The 21,534-nt window shown below is 48.7% G+C and overlaps 1 protein-coding gene across 1 annotated transcript in view; it reads left to right on the plus strand.

Moving 5' to 3' along the window:
• LOC307198807 (BOS complex subunit NOMO1) overlaps positions 1 to 20,815 on the plus strand; it is a 54,120-nt gene extending 33,305 nt beyond the window's left edge. The window contains exons 19-31 of the mRNA XM_079946038.1: positions 1,438 to 1,656; positions 1,755 to 1,837; positions 2,682 to 2,841; positions 2,984 to 3,110; positions 4,888 to 5,001; positions 5,894 to 6,021; positions 7,097 to 7,238; positions 11,204 to 11,287; positions 12,484 to 12,594; positions 13,930 to 14,031; positions 15,590 to 15,709; positions 18,214 to 18,306; positions 18,687 to 20,815. Coding sequence (XP_079802164.1) covers positions 1,438 to 1,656; positions 1,755 to 1,837; positions 2,682 to 2,841; positions 2,984 to 3,110; positions 4,888 to 5,001; positions 5,894 to 6,021; positions 7,097 to 7,238; positions 11,204 to 11,287; positions 12,484 to 12,594; positions 13,930 to 14,031; positions 15,590 to 15,709; positions 18,214 to 18,306; positions 18,687 to 18,818 — 1,615 coding nt within the window. The 3' untranslated portion in view covers positions 18,819 to 20,815. The remainder of the gene's footprint in view (positions 1 to 1,437; positions 1,657 to 1,754; positions 1,838 to 2,681; positions 2,842 to 2,983; positions 3,111 to 4,887; positions 5,002 to 5,893; positions 6,022 to 7,096; positions 7,239 to 11,203; positions 11,288 to 12,483; positions 12,595 to 13,929; positions 14,032 to 15,589; positions 15,710 to 18,213; positions 18,307 to 18,686) is intronic.
• The last annotated feature ends 719 nt before the right edge of the window (positions 20,816 to 21,534 follow it).

A 21,534-nucleotide genomic window follows, 5' to 3' on the forward strand; every position in this document is an offset into this window, starting at 1 on the left:
TCTTCTTTCTCTTGCATCCCATACCCAACCAATCCATCTGCAAATCCTCAACTGTACAATCCTCGTTATCCATGGGGTTTGGTTCCAGGACCCCCCGTGGTTACCAAAATCCACAGATGCTCAAGTCCCTTATAAAATGGAGTCGTATTTGCATATAATCTATGCACATTCTCCTGTATAGTTTAAATATACTTTAAGTCATCTCTAGATTACTTATAATATCCAACGCGATGTAAATGCAATGTAAATAGTTGTAAATACAATGTAAATGCTATGTAAATAGTTGCCAGCATGTGGCAAAATCAAGGTTTACTTTATGGAACTTTCTGGAATATCTTTTCCCCCAAATATTTTCCATCTGCGGTTGGTTGAATCCTCGGATGCGGAACCTGCGGAAATGGAGGGCCAACTGTATATCCGTCATCCAGTCCTTTCTTAGCACCTGGCCTCTATACTTTGGTTCCACCCACCCTTGTCTCTTGCTGGGATTGTTGCCGCAGCTTCCTGTCTGGCGTCCGAGTTTTGGCTGTTGCTTTATAACAGTGTGTTGTTCATGGGGAAGTCCAAGTGATCTTTAAAAGTGGAGACCCTGTCATTCCTCTGTTTAAAACTCCATCCCCTCAGGGTCCACACCAAGATTTTCCAAGCCCTAGTCTGACACCTGATCTGGCTCTACCTGATCTGGCTCTGCCTGGGTCCCTCTGCCCAGGCCTCCCTGTTCTCCTCCTTGCTGTCCCTTGAGCATGGCAGGGAGCTGCCTCCAAGGCTTCGAGAGACTTTGCACTCGACACCTTCTTGCCTGAGGCCTCACCCAGAGCCAAGTGGTTTGCTCTCTGTCGCCCTTCCTTCAGGTGGCAGTGGTGTCACCTTATCAGAAGGGACTTGGCTCAGCCCCTAATAAAAAGTAGTGCCCCTTGCCTCCCACCAGCTCTTTTATCTTTCCACGCTGCTTTATTTTTCCTTATTGTACTTATCACCTGACAACGTTTTTCTGTTGATTGTCTGCCTCTTCCCACTAGAATGTGGATTCCATGAGGTTGGGGAATGTTGTCTGTCCTGTGTACAGTCTCCCCAGTGCCTGGTTCTCTTGCAGAGTATGTTCTCAATAAAGGTTGAAAGAGAGACAGAAGATGGTGGTGTGGTGTGGGAAGGACTCCATGTCCTACGGGAAATCTGATGTTTCCTTCAAGTCATAAAGTCAGTGGTATTTCATCCCAGCCCAGATCTATCAGATACGTCCACCATGGCAAAGAAGTTCAGTTTTTTGTTTTTAAAAAGCTATTAGTTTATTCAAAACAGGAGAAGAATGTGTTGGTGGCTTTATGAGGTGCTTGGGTTTTTTTTACTGCTGGATCTCTGCTTGCAGAAATGTCTGATTCCCACTGACTACAGGGATACGTGACTTCGTCTTCTGGACCGCTCCTTCCTTTCTTCCAGATCTTCCATCGACAGCGAACCTGCCCTGGTCCTCGGCCCTCTGAGGTCCATGCAGGAGCTGCGGAGGGAGCAGCAGCTGGCCGAGATCGAGAGCCGCAGGCAGGAGAGGGAGAAGACCGGTGGAGAGGAGGGGGTTGAGGGAAGGACCAAGCCCCCTGTGCAGGAGATGGTGGACGAGTTACAGGGCCCCTTCTCCTACGACTTCTCCTACTGGGCACGGTAAGCGCTCTCCGGCTTTCCCTGCAGGGTCGTCTGTTCTGATGTCCTTCCTCATGGGGGGACAGACCAGCCACATTGAAGTATCTTACTTATTTTAGGTCTGGGGAGAAAATCACTGTCACACCCTCGTCTAAAGAGCTGCTCTTTTATCCTCCTTCCATGGAAGCCACCGTCAGTGGAGGTAAATGTCAGCTCAGTGAGCCGATGACACACCTTTGCAAGTGTTTCTTTCCCTGCAATTAAAATTTTATTCTGTGCTGCTGTTATAGTGAAACCATCTTTGTAAGGCACTTCAGTCCCCTTTGGCACATAGATCTTACTACTTGATGAGTGAGTGGATGAACGAAAGGTCTAAATCAGTAAACGTAACTTTCACTATCAGAATTGGGGGATCTTTTTGGAAAAGGACTCAGTTTTCCTTGATGTTATCAGGTTGACACCAGAAGGGAGATAAAAAGCAAAAGCATCAGTTGTTGAAACGTCTGAAATGTCTTCGTGTGTCCGAACTGTTTGTGATGTTTATGTTTTTTGGTCGGGGTTATGGGAGGGTCTTTTGGGGACTGGATAACCAGAAGTGATTGCTGGTGGAATATTTAGGCTACCAATAGCTTTTCCCAGCATCGTGGGTTCATTAAACCCTGGACGTTTCTGTGTTTGGAAGGAGAGTATTGAAGGGCGTGGCTGTCCAGCAGGCAGCCTGTCCGGGGCAGCCTTCCATACCGGTCCTCTGAGGTCCAGCCACACAGGCTCTGACCTGCAGTAATGGCTTCTCTCCTCACCTGTGGCCTGTGAGAGCCAAGGGAGAGGAGCAGGGGAAAGCCAGCTTTGTAGGCTGTACCTGCTAACATTCCTGGCAGTTGAACAAGGCCATTCGTCAATGGTGAGAGGCTTGGGCCACTTGCAGTCACTGAGGATTCTGGTACAGACAGCAGCCTCATTGGAGCTGGCTTCCAATATCTCCGTTTTAGGCCCTTCTTTAATGGGAAGCCCCAACCTAGTCTTCTGTTTATCTCTTCCCTTTTTAGAAAGCTGCCCAGGGAAGTTGATTGAGATACAAGGGAAAGCAGGCTTATTTCTGGAAGGCCAGATCCACCCAGAGTTGGAAGGAGTGGAGATTGTCATCAGTGAAAAGGGGGCGAGTTCACCCCTGATCACAGTCTTTACTGACGACAAAGGTGCCTATAGGTAAGGCCGTGACTAAGAAACATTTGCTTGGGATCAGTCGGGGAGCCTAGAAAGAAACTGGGGAGCCAGGTTTCCTTGGGGCAGGTGATGCTTCTTCCAGGATTTGAAGCAAAGCCATCTCCAGTGTTTCTTTTTTACTCAGTGTTGGGCCACTGCACAGTGACCTGGAGTATACCGTGTCTTCGCAGAAGGAGGGCTACGTTTTGACTGCGGTGGAAGGAACCATAGGAGACTTTAAGGCTTATGCCTTGGCAGGCGTGAGCTTTGAGGTAACACTGTGTGCTTTTAAAAAGCAGCTTTATGGGGTATAATAGACATACAGTAAGCTGCACATAAAGTGTATAATTTGACAGTTTTGACATATGATGACCCCCATGAAAACACTACCACAGTCAAAATGGTGGCCACATCCGTCACCCTCCAAAATTTCCTCATACCCTTGGCAACCCGTCTCTCCTGCCCCTCCCCACTGCTCTGATCTGCCTTCTTTCACTTTGGATCATTTCGCATTTCCTAGAGTTTTATATAAATGGAATCATTCAGGATGTACTCTTTTTTTGGTCTGGCTTCTTTCACTTGTAATTAGGAGATCTGTTGACTTAAGCTTGTGTGCATACCTTTTGGGAAGTATTTTAAGCTTTCATCCTTGACTCTGTTCTCTGTTGAAGGATGCAGAATGTCTTTCTCTCTTGCCTCAGTCCTTCTTGGGAAGAAGCATGCTGTGTAATGGACAGAGTGAGTCTGGAGATCTTGAGGCTGAATATTTTCAACATAGAGGCCAAATAAATTAAAATTCTATATTGCAGAATGCATTTTAAACCAAACTGAAAGATAGTCAAACTGGGAAGAAATATCTGTACCATAAATAACATTCCCTGTTTACCAGGGTCTCCTAAAATCTATAAGAAAAAGACAGCCCAACATGGGACTCCCCTGGTGGCGCAGTGGGTTCAGAATCTGCCTGCCAATGCAGGGGACACGGGTTCGAGCCCTGGTCCAGGAAGATCCCACACGCTGTGGAGCAACTAAGCCCGTGCTCCACAACTACTGAGCCTGCGTTCTAGAGCCCGTGTGCCACAGGTAATGAACCCTGTGTGCCTAGAGCCTGTGCTCTTCAACAAGAGAAAGCCCATGCTCGCCGCAACTAGAGAAAGCCCGTGCATAGAAACAAAGACCCAATGCAGCCAAAAATAAATAAATAATTAAATTAAAAAAAAAAAAAGACAACCCAACAGAGAAAAGATGGACCAAGGATATGAAAGGCAGTTCACGGAAATCATCCAAGTCACTCATAAACATACAGGAAACACTCGACTTCGGTAGTCACTGGGGAAATGCAAAGGAACACTGGGTCTGGGGTGAGATTTGCAGTCATCAAGACAATATCCATCTTCTTGGCGAGCACGCATTTTCCCACACATAGGTAATTTGTTGGAGCTGGAAATGGTTACAGCCACCATGGAGGGCAGTTTGGGGGTTTCTTTCTGAATTTCGAGTGCACACTTCCGACAATTCTACTCCTAGGAATTGACTGTTCGGAAAAAGAAAAACTTAAGTGCACAAGGATACACACGCTCAGGGACATTCAGATCGTCTCTCCTTTTCCATCACTAAACTCGATGGCTAGCCTGTGTGCCATTGTTGGCTGACCTCTGCTTTAGAATGATGTGCAGCTGTTCCGAAGCAGCGAGGCTGATCGGTGGGGACTGGTGGACGAGGGCAGCCGGGAAAGTGGCTGAGGGCAGAGAAAGCAACTTGCAGTTACAGAACCGTACAGTTTAGGGGGCCTCCCCCAGCCCCACCAGATCACTTATGAAGTCCGTCAACAGCAGCCATAATGCTGATAAGATTTGTGTGGGCACAGAGAGTTCTGGAAGGCTGCACACCAAACTATTAACATTGGTTACCCTGGGGATGAAGAGGAGACCTTTTGTCTCCCCCAGTGAATAACGGTAAAAGAAAAACAACCCATTAAGGATTACCTCTTGACTTGTTCATGGTTAATATGAATTAACCTTGCTCTGGGGTTCCTTTTTCCACCCCCAGATAAAAGCTGAAGACGACCAGCCCCTCCCTGGGGTCCTCTTATCCCTCAGCGGTGGTGTGTTTCGTTCCAACCTCTTGACTCAGGACAACGGCATTCTGACCTTCTCAAACCTGGTAAGGTGTCTGGTAGTTTACTGCCTGCCTGACTCCCCCGTGAGAGTGCCGGGACACGGCGGCCGTGACTTGTGTGTTGCTTGACAACGTGAGAACAGAAAACCAGCCTGGAGTGTTTTACGTTTCTTCGGGGACCAGACGTAATTAGAGGATTGCTCTCACTAGAACTTAATGCTGCTGATTCGTGTTCCCTTCTGCACAGACTTCTTGTTTTCTGGTCACCCCCTTGTCACTGAGACAGTGTAATTAATTACCCCGGCCACAGCGGCTCCTGTCTCAGGCATCCCTTTGTTTCACCACAGGATCGTGCTGTTTATAATGCCGAGTCTCGTTTGGGGGTTGAGCTTGTGTTTCTTCTGCAAAGCACACGCCCCATGGTGGGAGGATAGCACCCATTTTTCACTGGGGATGTACAATGAGGCCCTGAGTGGTGGGCACTCAGGAGTGCACGTCAATTGGCCATCTTGTCAGTCCTGGGAATAAAGTGACTGTTACAGGGATGTGGCAAACAGGCAGTGAGGTGTATCCGAAAGATCACATGCTGTGCAGTGATGCGCACCCAGCTTCAAATCTTCCATCTGCTACTTACTTGCTGGGTCATCTCAGGCAAGTTACTTGACCTCTCTGAGCCTCAGTTGCTTCCTTCATAAAATTCACATATGATTTCTACCCCACAGCGTTCTTGTAGGCACACCATGATGACAGCTGCTGTTAGACTTGTAATTGCTGTCACTGTAATGATTTATTGTAGAGTTAGAGTTACCATTTCTGGGTGTCTAGGAAGCCATGGAGCTCTTGGGCCTAATTCTGGTCCATCATGACTTCAGCCGCCCCCTTTGAAGCCATACCTAGATTTGCAGCAGAGGCTCAGTTTGTGGTTGTCTCTCGGCAGAGCCCCGGCCAGTATTACTTCAAGCCCATGATGAAAGAATTCCGGTTTGAGCCATCCTCGCAGATGATCGAGGTGCAGGAGGGGCAGAACTTGAAGATCACCATCACCGGCTACCGCACGGCCTACAGGTAGGCAGCCCCACCTGCACCCCCCTCTCCCAAGCCCGGGCTGTGGGATCACACTCACGCTTCTATTCTCTAGAAACTCATCCCAGTCTTCATACTGATTTTATTTGGAAGACAAGGGATATAAGATATGAGGTCCACAGGCTCCTGACTGCTGCCGTTTTCTTCTAATATCTCCAACAAGTGTACACCCCCCCTTTTTTTTTCTTAATTTTAATTTTGGCCATGCCGGGCAGCTTGCAGGATCTCAGTTCCCTGACTAGGGATCGAGCCCAGGCCACAGCAGTGACAGTGCTGAATCCCAACAACTAGGCCAACAGGGAACTCCCTTCAAACGAATGATTCAGTCACAAAGTTCCTATTTTGAAATTGGCCTGAAAGACCCTATTTAGTTCCTAAAAATTTTCATTTTTTAAAAAAGTCTGAAACTTGAGGGAGTTACATTTTGAAAAGGAGGAAATGCATTCACTTGAGTGAAACTTGTAAATGCTGGAAAGAGTCTGTACAATATGAAGTTTCCCTCCTATCCTGGTCTCTGAGCTACCTAGGTTTTCCAGTGTTTCTGAATACTTTCAGAGACAGTTTATACAAATATTAATAAATATATTTATACACATTTACAAAAGCACTCGAGGCAAAGATCGATTAATCAGAAAGAGTGGGTTTAGAAAAACGGACCATTTTCAATCGAATATAAAAATGGAATGAAAGGGGAAGTGACTTATTTTCATTTTATTGGATGCTTCATTATTTAAATTAAAGCTTAACAAAATACAATAAAGTGGAATAAAATAAAGCTTATCCTTTTTTAATTACAATTTTCTGGAGCATCCTTTAGTATGTACAAGAAGAGAAATTGATGACAGCCTTCTGGCTGGCCTGAGCCCTCCGGCAGGAAGGCTCGATTTGCAAGTGACACAGCTAGAACTGAGTTGTCTGGGTCATTTGGGGCAGTTCTCCACTGAGCTATTTTGCACTGTAAATTGTTAGTAAATGCAGGACACTTTCCCTGAAATCTTTTGTGTGCTTCGGAAAACCCCAAGAATGTCATGTTCTGTTTCTTCTCTCGTCCCTCTAGTTGCTATGGTACAGTTTCTTCCTTAAATGGAGAACCAGAACAGGGTGTTGCCGTGGAAGCAGTGGGCCAGAACGACTGCAGTATTTATGGAGAAGACACCGTGACAGACGAAGAAGGGAAGTTCAGGTTACGTGGATTGCTGGTGAGCCTTTGGACGTGTTTCATTAGTGGATTTTTGCATACCGGGTTCAGCAGTGCCTTGTGGTACCCCCAAGACTACTAGGAATGGGGTCGAGAGCATTGCCAGGGCAGCATAGGTTCTGGAACTCTTCCCAATCCCTATTGTAGCTGACATACTTACCTTTTATGTAGCTGATGTACTGGGTTGGGGGTTTTGTAGTGAAATAAAGGTGGAAAACCATGGGTTTGGGGCACCTTTTGCCTAGCATGGGTAGTGTGGCTCAGGCCAGGGCTCTCAAACCAGATGCCTGTGGCGCCAGAAGACAAGTGTGAAAGGCTGGAGGATGCTGGGTGCCTGGTAGGGAGTGGTGTGGACTGCGGGGCCCTGGAGAGGGCCTGGCCCACGAGAAGGGGGCAGCTGCCACTCAGCTCCAGCTCTACACAGCTGTGTGGGAAGACAGACTCAGGGTTGCCAGATCGTTTTGAGTTTGTAAAAATGTGAAAACTTCTGGTTTTTAGAAGGTTAACAACCAATTAAAAAAAAAAAACAACCCACAACTCTGTGCAGGCCAAATAACCGACTTATTTGTCCTTTTGGCTGCTCAATTGCAACATTTGGTTCAGAATTTATGGTGCCTTTTTCCTCACTTTTACTTGCACATCCATGCATTCATTTGCTCATTCAGCAGACACTAAGTAGGAGTCACCAAACCAGAATGTGGGTTGATGGCACCCACTGGACAGGGCCACTTGGATCCAGGGTTTGGTCCTCAGCCTTTCAGATTCACAAACTGGATGTTCTTAGTTGACCCCAGGGATAGTCGTACACCTCTTGGCAACTGACTGATGTTTGCCTGAATCGCATGAGCTGAGGTGCAAATCCGTTTGCCAGTTTACTTAGGTATGTTGGGGCGATGCTGTCCTTTCCCAAAGGTAAGAACATCCATGTCCATTGTCCGCCCATCCCCACCCGCAGATATGGGGAAGTCAGGTCAGGAGGTTGCTTGGTGAGTGAGGAGGGTTCAAAAAGCTGAAGGAGGAAGATGGGCTTGGGGAGGACTGGAGAACGTATGCTCTGATGGCCCAGCCGGATGCACACCCACAGGTGGGCTCCCTGTGCCCTCTGCCCACCACTCCCCGTCTTCAGTATCTTCTCCTCAGACTCGGCGAGACAGCGGCGCTCTTGCTCCCGCAGGAGTCTGGATGGCCTGACCGCGACGCTCCCTTCTCGCTCTCCTCTGCCCTTGGAGAGGCCCACCCTCTGTGGAGCATGCTGCCACCGGGACACTGCTCCCTGCTGTCCCCCAGGCCTGCTTTCCTTCCTCGTAGCAGTGGTTCCAGAGAGCACAGAGTGGTGGCGGCAGCATGGATGTCCCCCGCCCCCCAGGCCGGCTGTAGCCAGGGCCCCGGGAGGGGCGACGGGTCCTTAGAGCCAGCTTCTCTGTCTCCTGCCTTCAGTGCAGGCCCAGCCTTTGAAATTTAGTCCTTCGTGGGCTGCACTAATGCCTTTCTCCCTGCCTCCGTCATTTCTTAGCTGTGTAAGTTCAGGCAAGTGTCTCATGCTTTTTATGTGTTTCATCATCTGTAAAGTGAGGATGAGAATAATGTCTACCTTCCAGGATGGCTGTGAGTATTAAGTGAGTTAATACACGTAAAACACATGGAGCAGTGTGTGATACACTGACTCCGTAAGTGGTAAAAGCAAGAACAGACAGCACCTTCCCCTGAGGTGGTCCTCACCAGAACTGCCAGCTTAGGTGTTTGCTTGCAGCTTTTCTTGGTCTAAGTTAGCAGCAGGTGGATGGCCTCGCAGGAGCCTGTGCACTTCAGTCTGCCTTCCCCTGGCCGGGGCTGGGGGGACTCGGTGTTTCAGGCTCACCTCCCTCTTGTGGTTGTAGGAATGCAGATTCCGCATCACCGTGTTGGTTCTTCCGAGGGTCTTAGTGGCCCAGACATGTTTCTCTAAACTCACCAACTTAACACATTTTATTTAACTAAACCGAATATCGTTTTCTTCTCCACGACAATAGATTTCCGTTTTAAATGATGCTGCCCCACACCCTCCTCGTAATAGGTGTTAATTCATTAGTGGTTTCAGTGTTGTTTAGAGTCGCCCCCTTGTGGCAGCCCACGCCTTTTTCACGTGCCAGGCCTCAGATTCTGGAGGAATAGCCTAAGGCTAGACGTTTCCCATCTAGGGTTTAGATTTGAGTTTTCCAGTCTCCCAGAGGATGCCGGGCTGGAGAGCCCTTGTTGAACATTTCCCAAAGATTTCAACCCCCGTTAGAATTCATTTCCCCAGTTGATCTTTCCGGTCACTGTACTTGTCAAGGCATCTTGGGTGAGAAGCTGCATCCCTAGGTGTTGCTGCCAGAGGCTGAAGGTGAATCCCAGAGTCAGCCGGCCAGGAGCGAGGAGTCGGGCCGGTTAGGATGGGAGCAGCTGCCCGATGGGCTCCTGCCCGGCTGGGCATGGGCATGAGAGGGCAGTGCCCATTGTTCCCATCTTCAGCAGTGCCCGTCCCTTCTTTTCTTTACAAATCGCTATGCATGTCTTTCCTTTCTGAGGTGCAGGTAGATATTTTGAACCAGACCCAATGCTGCTAGTCCTCACTGAGCTATAAAGTGAATTAGTGCAATCACCATTGGTGATCATAAATTTGATTGTTCTTGTTTTTTTAATAATAGCTTTATTGTCTCTGTAAAGGTACCCGTGTGCTCATTATAAAATAGTTCAAGCAACATATCAAAAAGGATAAAATTTTGAAAGGGAAAAAAAAAATCACCCTTAAGCTACCACCTGGAAGGGCCCCTGGTTAATGTAGAGCGAATGCCGTTTCGGACACTGCTCTGCCCGCACACAGAGAAGAAGGTAACAGTGCACACGATTTTAGGAGACCAGGGCCGTGTTATCCTCGCTAACGTATAGATCAACAGTTACGATCTCAGGGTTGTCCCCTCTTGGATGCACACGGTCAACTTTGAACTTGGCCCCGGCTCTAGATCCTAATGTGTCATCGGGTCCAGTGTGCAGTTGATGATCAGCAATTGGTTGTTTTAAAAGTTTTTAAAACCCCGCTAGTATAAGTGATCTGTCATCCTTTGCAGAAAGATGCAGATCTTTTCTTTTAATAAGTGTGTAAGAAAAATACTAGTTCAGAAGTTGACAAACAGTGGGTTCTTTTATACTCTTAAAGCCTTGCGTAAAGCTAATTTTGTCTGATTTGCAGCCTTCCGAGAAGGCTCATATCTTGAACTCATATCTTTCTTTATTAAGAGTTGCAACTAGCCCATACAGCAATGTGAGAAACAAACAAAAAACTTCATTTCTTTAAGGCAGTTTACTTCCCTCTATTGGAAAATTGTCATAATCTGCTGGCTTTATTAGAACAAAGTACTTTACTGCTATCTGCCAAAAAATTATCTAAGTAAATAATATACATCCTTCATGTGTGCAGTGTCAACAAAAAAAGTTTTTTTAGAAAAGTGTGGGTTTTTTTTTTTGGTAAACATCATATATGCCTATACATTTGAGGAATAGAATAAAATGTATAAAGAAGAAATTTGTTTTAAAAAAGGGAAAACCTCAAATCCCACTCCCCAGAAATAATACCCCTTTGGGAATGTCATTCCAGATACCATTCAGTGCACATACACAGCTAGAGGGGCGGGCTGGGCAGCAAGGGAAGAATAATTTTATCAGAATAAGCATATCACACTTGCAGTTTTGGAATCAGAAACCACATTTAATTTCCGTTGGGTAGGAGAAACTGAATGGGGTTTGAAGGAATTGTAGAACTTCAGGAAAATGTTTCTGCATCAGGGTGCTTTTTCAAGGAACTCTTAAGAAGGTTAACAGGCCACATCTTAGGAACTGAGGTGGAACAGGAAGGCACCCTTCTGATGGGGGCCTGCAGGCAGAGCAGGCTCAGATCAGGTCTCGTGACAAGCCCCTTTCCAAAGAAGTGACTCCTGCTTTTGTTTGCAGCCGGGATGTGTATACCACGTTCAGCTCAAGGCAGAAGGCAACGACCACATTGAACGGGCCCTGCCTCACCACCGGGTCATTGCGGTATGACATGAAATTCTTCAGTGGAATCGTGGCATGATTGCTTCCCTGATCAAAAATCCTTCAGCACTCCTGTGGCTGTCTGCCTTTCATCTGTTTCGGCTGGGGCGGGGTGCGGGGGGCGCTTTAAATCCTAATTAAGGGCCCTCTTGGAATAGTGTCATTTTCACAAGCAGCATTTTCTTGGGCTTTTAATGAATAGCATCGCTGTCGTGCGTACAGAGAAGAAATCCCAGCTGTTGTTTCCCCACTTCCCCTGCAAGTTCCCATCATTATTCTGCAAGTTAAGGATCTTAAGGGCTAAGTAGCATTTCAAATCAAGGGAGGGTAATAAAGAGAACATGGGCTTAATTGGTGATGGGGCTGCCCACTTTTCTTATATTTAGATGACCTTGTTTTCCCACCAAGGAGAGCCTCTTGATCTTTAGGATCACAACTTAGCTAATTGATCCCTAAAGAGGCAGCCCTCCAGGTCCCAGGAAGTGGCCTTGGAATCATTTTCAGTGAGGTTTTCTTCCATAGAATAAGTCTTGTTCGCTAGAGTAGAGGGCTTGGGTGGACGAGAGGGCCTGCCTCTTGCTGGCTTTATTAGGTGGCATTAAGCATAAAGATTATGAGGGGTTAGGAGGCCGGTGGGCCATTTAGGACTTTTTGGCCTAGAAAGTGAGTTTTCTTCATGTCTTTATGGCATCTGGCATTTTAAATGGTTGTGATGGCTATGTCTTATAATTTTGTATTTCCCTGCCATGGGGACTCAGACCAGGATCACAGGCAGCCATGTGGACTATTGTCCCACATATGAAAAGGTCACAAACGGGGGCACCCACCCACCCGGGGGGGGGCAGCTGGAGCTTGGCTCCTGCCAATCCCTGCCAGGCAAGAACATCTTTCCCTTTTTTCAAGAAAAGCTGGGAAATCTGGCTTTTTTTAAATGAAATTGCTTTTTTTGAATGTTGACAAGTCATTAAAAGTTAGAAAAAGAAAAAAACTGTGCTTGTCAAACAAAGCGTGCCCATGGGCCAGGTGTCGCCCATCTCCTGTCAGTTTGGGACCATAGACTCAGGCTGCTGGAACGGCAAGCTTTGCTCCCTGAATACAAAGTGAAGTCAGCTAGGAAATAGCTCCTAGGAGATCCCCCGGCTGGAGTAGAGGTCCCCCTTCCAGCGTCCTCAACCCCAGTCTTCCTTCTCTCTTCTCAGGTTGGGAATAACGACATTGATGATGTGAACATCATAGTTTTCCGGCAGATAAATCAGTTTGACTTGAGTGGAAATGTGATCACTTCATCCGAGTATCTTCCTACATTATGGGTAAGGCCAGATTTTTAAGGTTCAAGTGCTCTGTTCTTTCCGGCTTCAAGATGAGAGGGAGCAGGATATCCGGGCCTGTCTAGCGCTTGCTTTAGCTGAGGGTTGAGGTTGAGATTTAAGAATCTTCAATCCCAGCATGCCTCTGGGGGAATGATTCCTGATTGCTGGAGAGACACGTGGTCCAGTTTCAGATCACTGTTTTGCCAGCCGTGTGTGTCTTTGGAAGCATCACAGTAGAAACCTAATGAACGAGCAATACAATCTGGAGTCTAAAACGGAAAGATGGTTTTAGGGCAAAGCACCTCGTCACTTTCTAGATTCTGTCCCCTGCTCTGTGATACCACGGAGTTGGACTCAGTGGCCTCTTAAGACCTGCTGGAGCTCTAACAGAACCCGCATGTCTGCAGTTAAGGAAGAAGTGTCTGTACAGTGCCCTGTGATGCCTGGAACGATGTTAATGAATCGCCATGGGGAAGTGTTTTTCAGAGGCACATGTAATATATACAATGAAGCATTTGACTTGAGTGAGAACATGTGCTTAGGTTAACTCACCTCAGCTGCCCTTCAGGGGCTGCGGGCATGTTGTCTGTGGGCCTGGTGGGTGATGCCCAAGTGTGAAGAGGCCTGGGCAGGGATGGGGAAACTGGAGGGAGGGTATGGTGCCAGGGCTGTACCTCCCGTGTCTCACGCCCCATTGCAGATGGTAGTGGGAACAGGCAGCGAACCTGGGCTGGAGAGAAAGAAGGGCCACCAACAAAGCACTGAATTGCTTCTGGAAGCAGCCAAAGAACCAAACGCAAAATGGGAATGCATTTCAAGTTTAAGGAATACCTGTGGGGTTGAGGATACAGCATGTGGGAGGCCACGCCAGGTGGGCGAGGCCAGCAGTGAGGAGGGCTGGGTCCCAGGCTCTACCAGGCGATAACTGTGCGACCTTAGGTGACGCAGGCTCTCTGAGTCTCCATGGGGATGACTACCATGCCTGTTTAATAGCCAAGGTTGGTGACGATGTATGTGAAGTGCCTGTAGCAGGCCTGGCATGTTATAGACATGTTAGAAGCTATTCTCTTCAATAGTATCACTACACTATTTTGAGTGTTAACATAAGTTATCAGAATCTATTTTAAAATCTTAACATTTCGACACGTGTCACGTCACTGGCATCTCAGATGCGTTAGGAATGGCCTGTCAGGGGTGGACGGTTGCTCTTTCAAAGATCCATGTTTCCAGAGATCCTCTCCCCACAAGAGATAAGCTGACCCGAGGGTGTCTGAAATGCAATGTTTATCGTGTTTTCAGTTTTAAAAGCACGCCCTCTTTGTCTCTGCTCTCCAGGTAAAGCTTTACAAAAGTGACAACCTGGACAACCCGATCCAGACGGTCTCCCTGGGCCAATCCCTCTTCTTCCACTTCCCGCCCCTGCTCAGAGACGGCCAGGTGATGCCCGCTCCACTCTGCTTTCCGTCTTTGTCATAGTGGTTGCACTTTTCAGCTAAGGAAACACAGTTCTCCCATTTCCCCCTCATACCACCTTGCTGGCACAGTTGATGTCGTGCTTTCTGAATCAGAGGAGGTGGGGCTCTCTAAGGATTATTTTTTTGGAATTAGCTCTTTTTCTATTTACAAAAATAATACACATTCATGGCAGGAGATTGGGGAGGGGGGTGGAAATCAGACATAATCCCGTCATCCAGAAGTAACCACTGTTAATGTGCTGGTAGGTTTCCTTTTGGTCTTTTTTTGATTCATGTGCACATGTGTGTATAAATATAAATACACATATATATTTATTTTGATAATGGAAAGCTGGGACTTTTTCGTACATTGTTTTGTAGTCTTTGCTTGTACATTGTTTTGTAGTCTTTGCTTTTCAATGAAAACTATATCACAAATAATTTCCCCATCGTTAAATCTTCCATAGCATGATATTTAACGGTTGCACAGTAGTCCATGATAGAGGAAATACCATAATCTATTTAACCGAGGCCTTAATGTTCATCACTTACTGATTATAGGATGTTTCCTATCCATTTTAATTGGGCAGAGCAAGCTATCGTGGCTGGCGCGGTGGCAGCAAACTTTGCAGAGAACTTGGTCCCTTTCCGGGGGACTTAGCCTGAGGGTGTGAGTAGCGAGCCTGTGTGTGTGTGGTCCCTCCCCCGGCTTCTTACCATTTGCCACGGGGATGATACTCTATGGCCTTTTTCAGCATGAAATGGCTGTGAAATAACGAAGCAGGTTGTGATGGAGTTTGGGGCCTCCTCCCCACTTCTCCAGGTGCCCTTTGTAATCAAGCCACTTTCAGCAGCACAACACCATGGACACAGACTCCCCTGGGCTCACAGCCTGCTCGGTACCCTACAGCTGAGAGACCCTGGGCATGTCATGCTTCACTTCTTCAGGCCTCGCTCTCCCCATCTGTGAAATGGGGGCAATAATCCTGATCTTGTCAGTGGTTGAGAGCAGAACAGGCATTTGCCTAATGTGCTCATGGCACCGGGCCCCTGGTCGGGGCTCAGCACACCAGGACCATGACCGTCACTGGAACCACTGCAGAGACGCTGTGTCTTAGAACTCGCCAGCTAATGAGCCACTTAAGTATCGTCCCTTGAAAGTCAACCTCGTTTTAGATTAAAAACAGTCTTCCTCAGTTTGATCATGTGCCCCCCTCATCAGAACTGACTCATCAGAACTGTATGTGTTTCATAAAGTCAGATTCTCCAAGGACCACCGTAGGTGCAGTGGTTGGATACGCTTGTAAAAACAAGCTCTGAGCGCCTCTTCAGAGACGTCAGGGACGCACGGCTGTCAGTGCTGGAATAGCCTGCTGAGGCCGCCCCTTGGGAGTTAGCAACCTAGGCTTGGAAGTGTAAACTTGGGGATTTCTTTAGAAATATAAAGTCCTTTACATCACAGTCATACGTTAGGAGTTAGTTTTCTTTTGCTTTGCCCCAGCTGTCCTTTATGAAAACAACAACTTCTTCCCTGTGCACAGAATTACGTGGTGCTTCTGGACTCCATGCTGCCCAGGTCCCAGTATGACTACGTCCTGCCGCAAGTGTCCTTCACGGCAGTGGGCTATCATAAACACATCACCTTGATCTTTAATCCCACGGTAAGGAGGAAGGAGTTTCTGGGTGTAGGGTGTGAAGAATGGTTCCAGGTACCACTGAGTGCTTTTCAGAGCCCATCCCGTGTAGGAAGTTGGTGGGAGTCATCATCCCTGATGTAGAGAGAAGGCTGGGGGCTCGTGCGTGGCAGAGCCCGGACTCGAACGTGGCTCCTCTGCTGGTTTCTGGCTCGTGCTCGATGACCTGGCCCATGATCTTACCTGAATAGAGGGTTCCTCCCAGTTCCGCTCAGCGGAGACTCGGTCACAAAGTGCCAAATAGATGAGCACGTAGGGGAACTATTTGTCTCCGAGTGGAGGTGCATGGTGACCCTAGGGGAGGGAGAGAGCCTCTATGGACGGCGCTAGGGCTGCAGCCTGGGACACCTACCAGGGCTCGCCAGGACACTCCCTCGGTGCAGGGAGCCACGTAGGCGGCCTGGGCAGAACAGAGGTGCCACTTGGTGGGGGCTGAGCAGCCAGGCCTCGTAGCTGCTGCCAGGAGTGTGGTCCCACATCTGAGACGGTGAGAGTAGGGCCATGTGCCAGGGAACGGATGGCCTGGCGGGGTGTCCTGCTGGTCCTCACGACAATCCTTCCATGGGGAGGTGCCATTCTTCCATTTTTTATGGAGGCTCAGAGAGGCTGAGTGACTTACCTGGGAGTGGTCAGCAGATCCGGGTTTTACCACGTTCCAGCCGTCTGCTGGACAGCTCATTGCTATACGCTTATGAGAGCCGTAAGGGCGCTTTGCTTTATCCCGTGTTGAATGTCAGTACCGACAGCCACGTTGTTGATGCCTGACCCAGTATTTCACGCACTGCTGACCGCCCCACACACCTCATCTTGTTGAACTTTCACAACATTCGCCTGCAGTAGGTGTTGTCTGTATTATCCCCATTTTATAGTTGAATCAACTTAGTCTTAAAGTGACTGCCCGAGATTACACGGGAAGACCTGGCCTGGAGCCTGGACCGCGGTCCTCAAAACTTCTTCTCATAATCGCTCTGTAACTTCCCGCTGACTTCAACTTCTCCTTAAGGATTTACTTTAATGGAAAATGGTCTGGGATCTAAGACATGTCAAAAAATGTTGAAATAGGCAGTTAGGGATGGAAATCTGTTCCTGCCCTTCTGTTTATTAAGGGACCATGTCACTCTGCCTCACTCATCTCAGGTCAAAAGGCCCCTCAGTCATTCCCCAGCCTACGTGTTCTCAGATATTTTGGTCTTGGGACCCCTTTACACTGTTAAAAATTGTTGCGAATCTCAAAGAGCTGTGATTTATATGGGTTATATATATATATTTATCATATTAGAAATTAAAACTGAGAAATGCTGAAAACACAAGAATCCATAAGTCACACGTCCCATTACCTGTTACAGTCATGACATCATCACATTTGCAGCCTCTGGGGAAGTCCACTGTACACTTGTAAGAGCATGAAAATGGCACGTAATATCTTAGTATTATTATGAGAATAGTTTGGACCGTGCAGATCTCCTGAAAGGGAGGCCCCTGGGCTGTATCTTGAGAACCAGTGCTCTGGCCCGTTAACCTGTTTCATCGTCAACCGAAAGTTATCTTTTAATTTATTTGTTTCTGTTGTCAGGGTGGAGTGGGCTAGTTAGGATATAGGTTCATTTGCTGTTACAGAGACCCAGCATTTCAGGGGCTTTAGCAAGAGGGAAGTTTCTGTCTTATGTCAGCACCAGGAGTGAGCAGTCCAGGGGTCATATGGCAGCTCCAAGGTGCCGGGGCCTGCAGCTCCTTCTCTCCCGTGGCTCTGCCATCCTCCAGCACGTCTCCAACCTTCCGAAATGGCGCACTTGGCTGGAGGCTGTCTGGCCAGCAAGGAGGGAGGGCCCACCATTTCTCCCCGAGAGTACAGCCTGGGTGTTGCACCGTCACTTCTCTTCCTGTACCGTTGGCCAGAACTGGTTCCAGGGCCCCACCTGGCTGCGAGGGAGGCTGGGGAATGTGGTCTGTTCTGACTGGCCCAGATGAAAGTCAGTCCTTCCACTGGAAGGAAGCGTGAATGGCCCCTGGGACCCAAGCGCTGCCTCTCCTCCTCAATGGGTATGACCTCTGGGACTAGCTTGCTGCTCACTGTGTCCCTAAGCCTGGAACAGTGGGTTCTCGATGCCTCCTTGTAGGAAAGAGTCCATGTGTGCGGCTGGGACCCAACAAAATGAGACCCTTCTACTTTTCAACCACAGGGGTCCCCTGCGGCCCGCAGCTGTTTGTCCTGTCAGTTTAGACAGTGAAGGGTGCGGGGCTGAGTAGCACCTTTTTATCGGAATCTGGTTATTCCGGAGCTTCAGAGAGCAAGTGAGGAGGGTTTGTGCAGCAGAGGATTCACTTGAGATTTATCTGCGTCGCTTCGGTTCCTTACTTTGGGTACTGAGTGTGCCGGGGGTCCTGGGGGGGGGCGGCTCAGAAGCCGGGCACATCAGGGCTGTGGATGGAGCACTGGTGTCTGGGGGTGACGGTGCTCTCGATGTTTGCAGAGGAAGCTGCCCGAGCAGGACATCGCGCAGGGATCCTACATCGCCCTGCCTCTGACGCTGCTCATCCTGCTGGCTGGCTACAACCACGACAAGGTAGGGGGTCCCGAGACCTCATGGGCAGCAGATGTGTCGGGGGGAGGGATCCTTCATGACTGGGACGTGGCAGTGGAAGAACGTCCACTGTTACAGAGTTTACAGCATTTTAGGTCATGTCCAATTCCTAAGGCCTCCTTGCAAGGCCATAACCCTCTTGTAACAGCTCTCCTAACCTTTAAACCTGGAGTACCTCTGGGTCTCTGGTGGCCGTCTCTAGTACAAAGACCTTCCCTGGTCTGAACTGAGATCTGCCTGAGAGCACAGAGCAGGTGGTGACGGGGCCTGGGAGGGAGCGGCATGGGGGAGGGTCTCTGATGTCCCACTGGACGGAAGTCTTCTCCTGGCGTCCCCCTCTCTCATACTCTCTCTCTTTCCAGCTCATTCCCTTGCTGTTGCAGCTGACAAGTCGCCTGCAGGGAGTCCGAGCTCTCGGCCAGGCAGCCTCTGACAGTAGTGGCCCGGAAGACGCTAAGAGACAAGCCAAGAAACAGAAGACGAGGCGGACGTGAGGGGAAGAGGCCAGGAAGTCTCCCTTGGGACAGGCCCCTGGCGTGGAGGACATGCTGCCTGTCCCCACCCGCCCCTCGCCCAGCCCCGGTGCCATACCGTGAATGGACCCTCCTGTCACTCTGCTGAGCACAATTGATTTTCTGAGTTGAAGATAATTTATTATTATTATTTTTGTCAAAGAAGTATTTAAGCTGTGCCAGTGGTGTGCGAATGTAATCCTCAGTCTTCTGCTTCATTTTCAAGAAGAGTTCTAGTAAATGGGGGCTCTGGCCCCCTAATCAAGCACCTGTTGGATTGACCTTCCCCTTAACTTCCCTGTGCAGTTGAGGTCCCTGCTAGAAACCACACAGCCCGTGTCTACTACTGGGAGGGTGTGTTAGGAGGTAAAACTCAATAAAGTTGCCCGTTTGTTTGTGTTGTAGGTCATCTCAGGTGTAGTCCTTGGATGACATGGGCTAATGCTGGGGTCACCGACTAAGCCGCCTGGAGGGGCACGTGAGTCCTGAGTGAAGGCGAGAGGACACACGGCAGCTGGCTTTTGGCCTCAGCGGTGGTAGGAAGACAGGGGAGGAGGGGTTGTGGCACAGCGAAGAGCCCCACCCCCACCTGATCTAAAGGAGCCTGAGGTTCTCAGGGGCTCTGGCTCCCCGGTGCCCTGCGGGAACATGCGTTCATTTTTCTAGAGAAGCCAGGAAGACAGTTTTATGTGAACTCTTCCACGTTTTAAATGTTAGAGACAAACAAAATGCATACGTAGGATGTGTGAAGCTTGAAGGCTGCGGGTTTGCATAAGGGATCCACAGGAATGCTCACCATTTGAACAGCATTAGTTTAATTCTTATAGGAAGTAATTAAGTTAATAAGTTATATTGGAAGCAGGGACATCCATCCATCCAATGTTTATTGAGTCCCATGTGTGACAGGCACCGGGGTATGCGATGAGCAGAGTAGACGACGGTATAAACGGAGCTGGACGAGGACAGGGCCCCTCTGCTTTGTTCCTCATCGTGTCCCCAGCGCTTGGTGTGGAGTAGGCATTCTAGAAGGAATGAATGAGTGAATGCATGCGTGCTTGCAGGAATGAACAAGCACAGGGCACGGGGCCCCGCCCCCCCAAGCGCACGACCCAGCCATCATTGGGTGGAAGACAAGCCAGCAGGTGGACGAGGGCCGTGTGGAGAGCTGAAGGCCTCCTGGTGGAGGAGGCTCACATGGCCGAGGGGTCACAGAGCAGAGGTCCGATCCCACCTGAGAGAGCTTAGGGAAGCTTCCCAGGCATGATGTTTAGGCCAACTCTGGAAGGACCCAGAACGGAAAGAGGAAAAATAAGGCAGAAGGTCTTGTTGGGTGCCACGACCAGTGCAGACAGTCAGCTGGAGGGTTCCCGGCCCCTTGGTGGCCACCCGAAGAGCTGCTGTGTTTCCAGCCAGCGGCTGTTGAGCTGTTGGCCATTTCACGGGTGTTACTTTTTCACCATGAAAGGAAATAAACTCTTAGAGATCTGGGACAGTTGAGATACATAATCCATTTCTTGGAGTGTGTTCTAACTCTTATTCCAAATGGACGCCCAGAAACATCCCTTTTAAATGTTAATGGGGCTTTTTATTGACACAGTGTAAAGGTTAAGAGCTCGTGAAAGATACGACTAAATGTCAATATGTTCCATCCAGTTCCAGGCGCTGCCATTAAGTGGCAGTCTACCCCCGTCACTGCTACATGTCACCCTTGGTGGTGGTGGGTCTTCTAAAGGGCTCCGTTCCTGGAAAAGGCTGCTGTCTTTCTCGGTCCATTTGGAAGTTGGGCCTACTCTGTTGCCTGTAGTTGTCTTCATTTGCTGGCAATCTCAGGACAGCTCCCCTGATTCCCCTGTGAGGTGTAAGTATGAATAGTTAGAGGCTTTTGAACGGGGCAAAAGTTATATGAGACAGATTTTTTTTTCCCTGAGAAAAATGTCTAAAATGGCGGGTCCCTGAAGACCTCCATTGCTTGCACATTTTTTTGCTTATTAAAGTAGCCCCAACCTCAGTGAGGACACCCCAAAGACCGACAGGGAAGTGCCCTTCCAAGGTGCTGGCTTCACCTCAGTCTTTCCTGGTTTACTTGTTTGGAATGTTATCAACCAACCAGCAAGGATGGTTGGAGTAGGGGGTGGGAAGGGGTGGGTGTGAGGAATGTGTAGTGGGGAGGAGCTGGTGGCTGCAAGAGAGGTGGAGGGAAGAGGCGGTCCTTGTGCCCAACTCTCAGTGGTCTGTAAGGAAAGAAGATTCGTGAAAGTAGGGAAAAGTGAATGACTACCTCCCTGAGTTAAGAGCACTCGCGGAAAGACTAGCCTTTCTCAAATGGTGACCATGTGCCAGGTGCCATGCTGAGTCGTTTCATGCATGAACTGCTTTGTCCACATGACCTTATGACACAGGTATGTTTTCAACCCTACTTTACAGAGGAGGAAACTGAGACTTAAAGATCTGGCAGCTACCAAGTAGCAGAGGTGGGATTTGAACCCAGGTGCAAGAGTTCTTGACCACTGTGCTCTGCTAACTCCTGCTGCACAAAATGAATCGGTGCATTTGTGTGCCAGGTTGTCTGGGAATAATTCAGGGGTTTAGAAAGTGAATGTCATCTGCCAGAGATGTGGGCATAAGCTGTGATAAATTTAGTCAAGGCACAGTGACATGCAGCCGTGTGTGCAATGGAGCATCGGGCCATAGGACCTTT

The sequence above is a fragment of the Stenella coeruleoalba genome (assembly GCF_951394435.1).
Source record: "Stenella coeruleoalba genome assembly, chromosome: 15".
NCBI classification, from domain to species: Eukaryota; Metazoa; Chordata; class Mammalia; order Artiodactyla; family Delphinidae; genus Stenella; species Stenella coeruleoalba.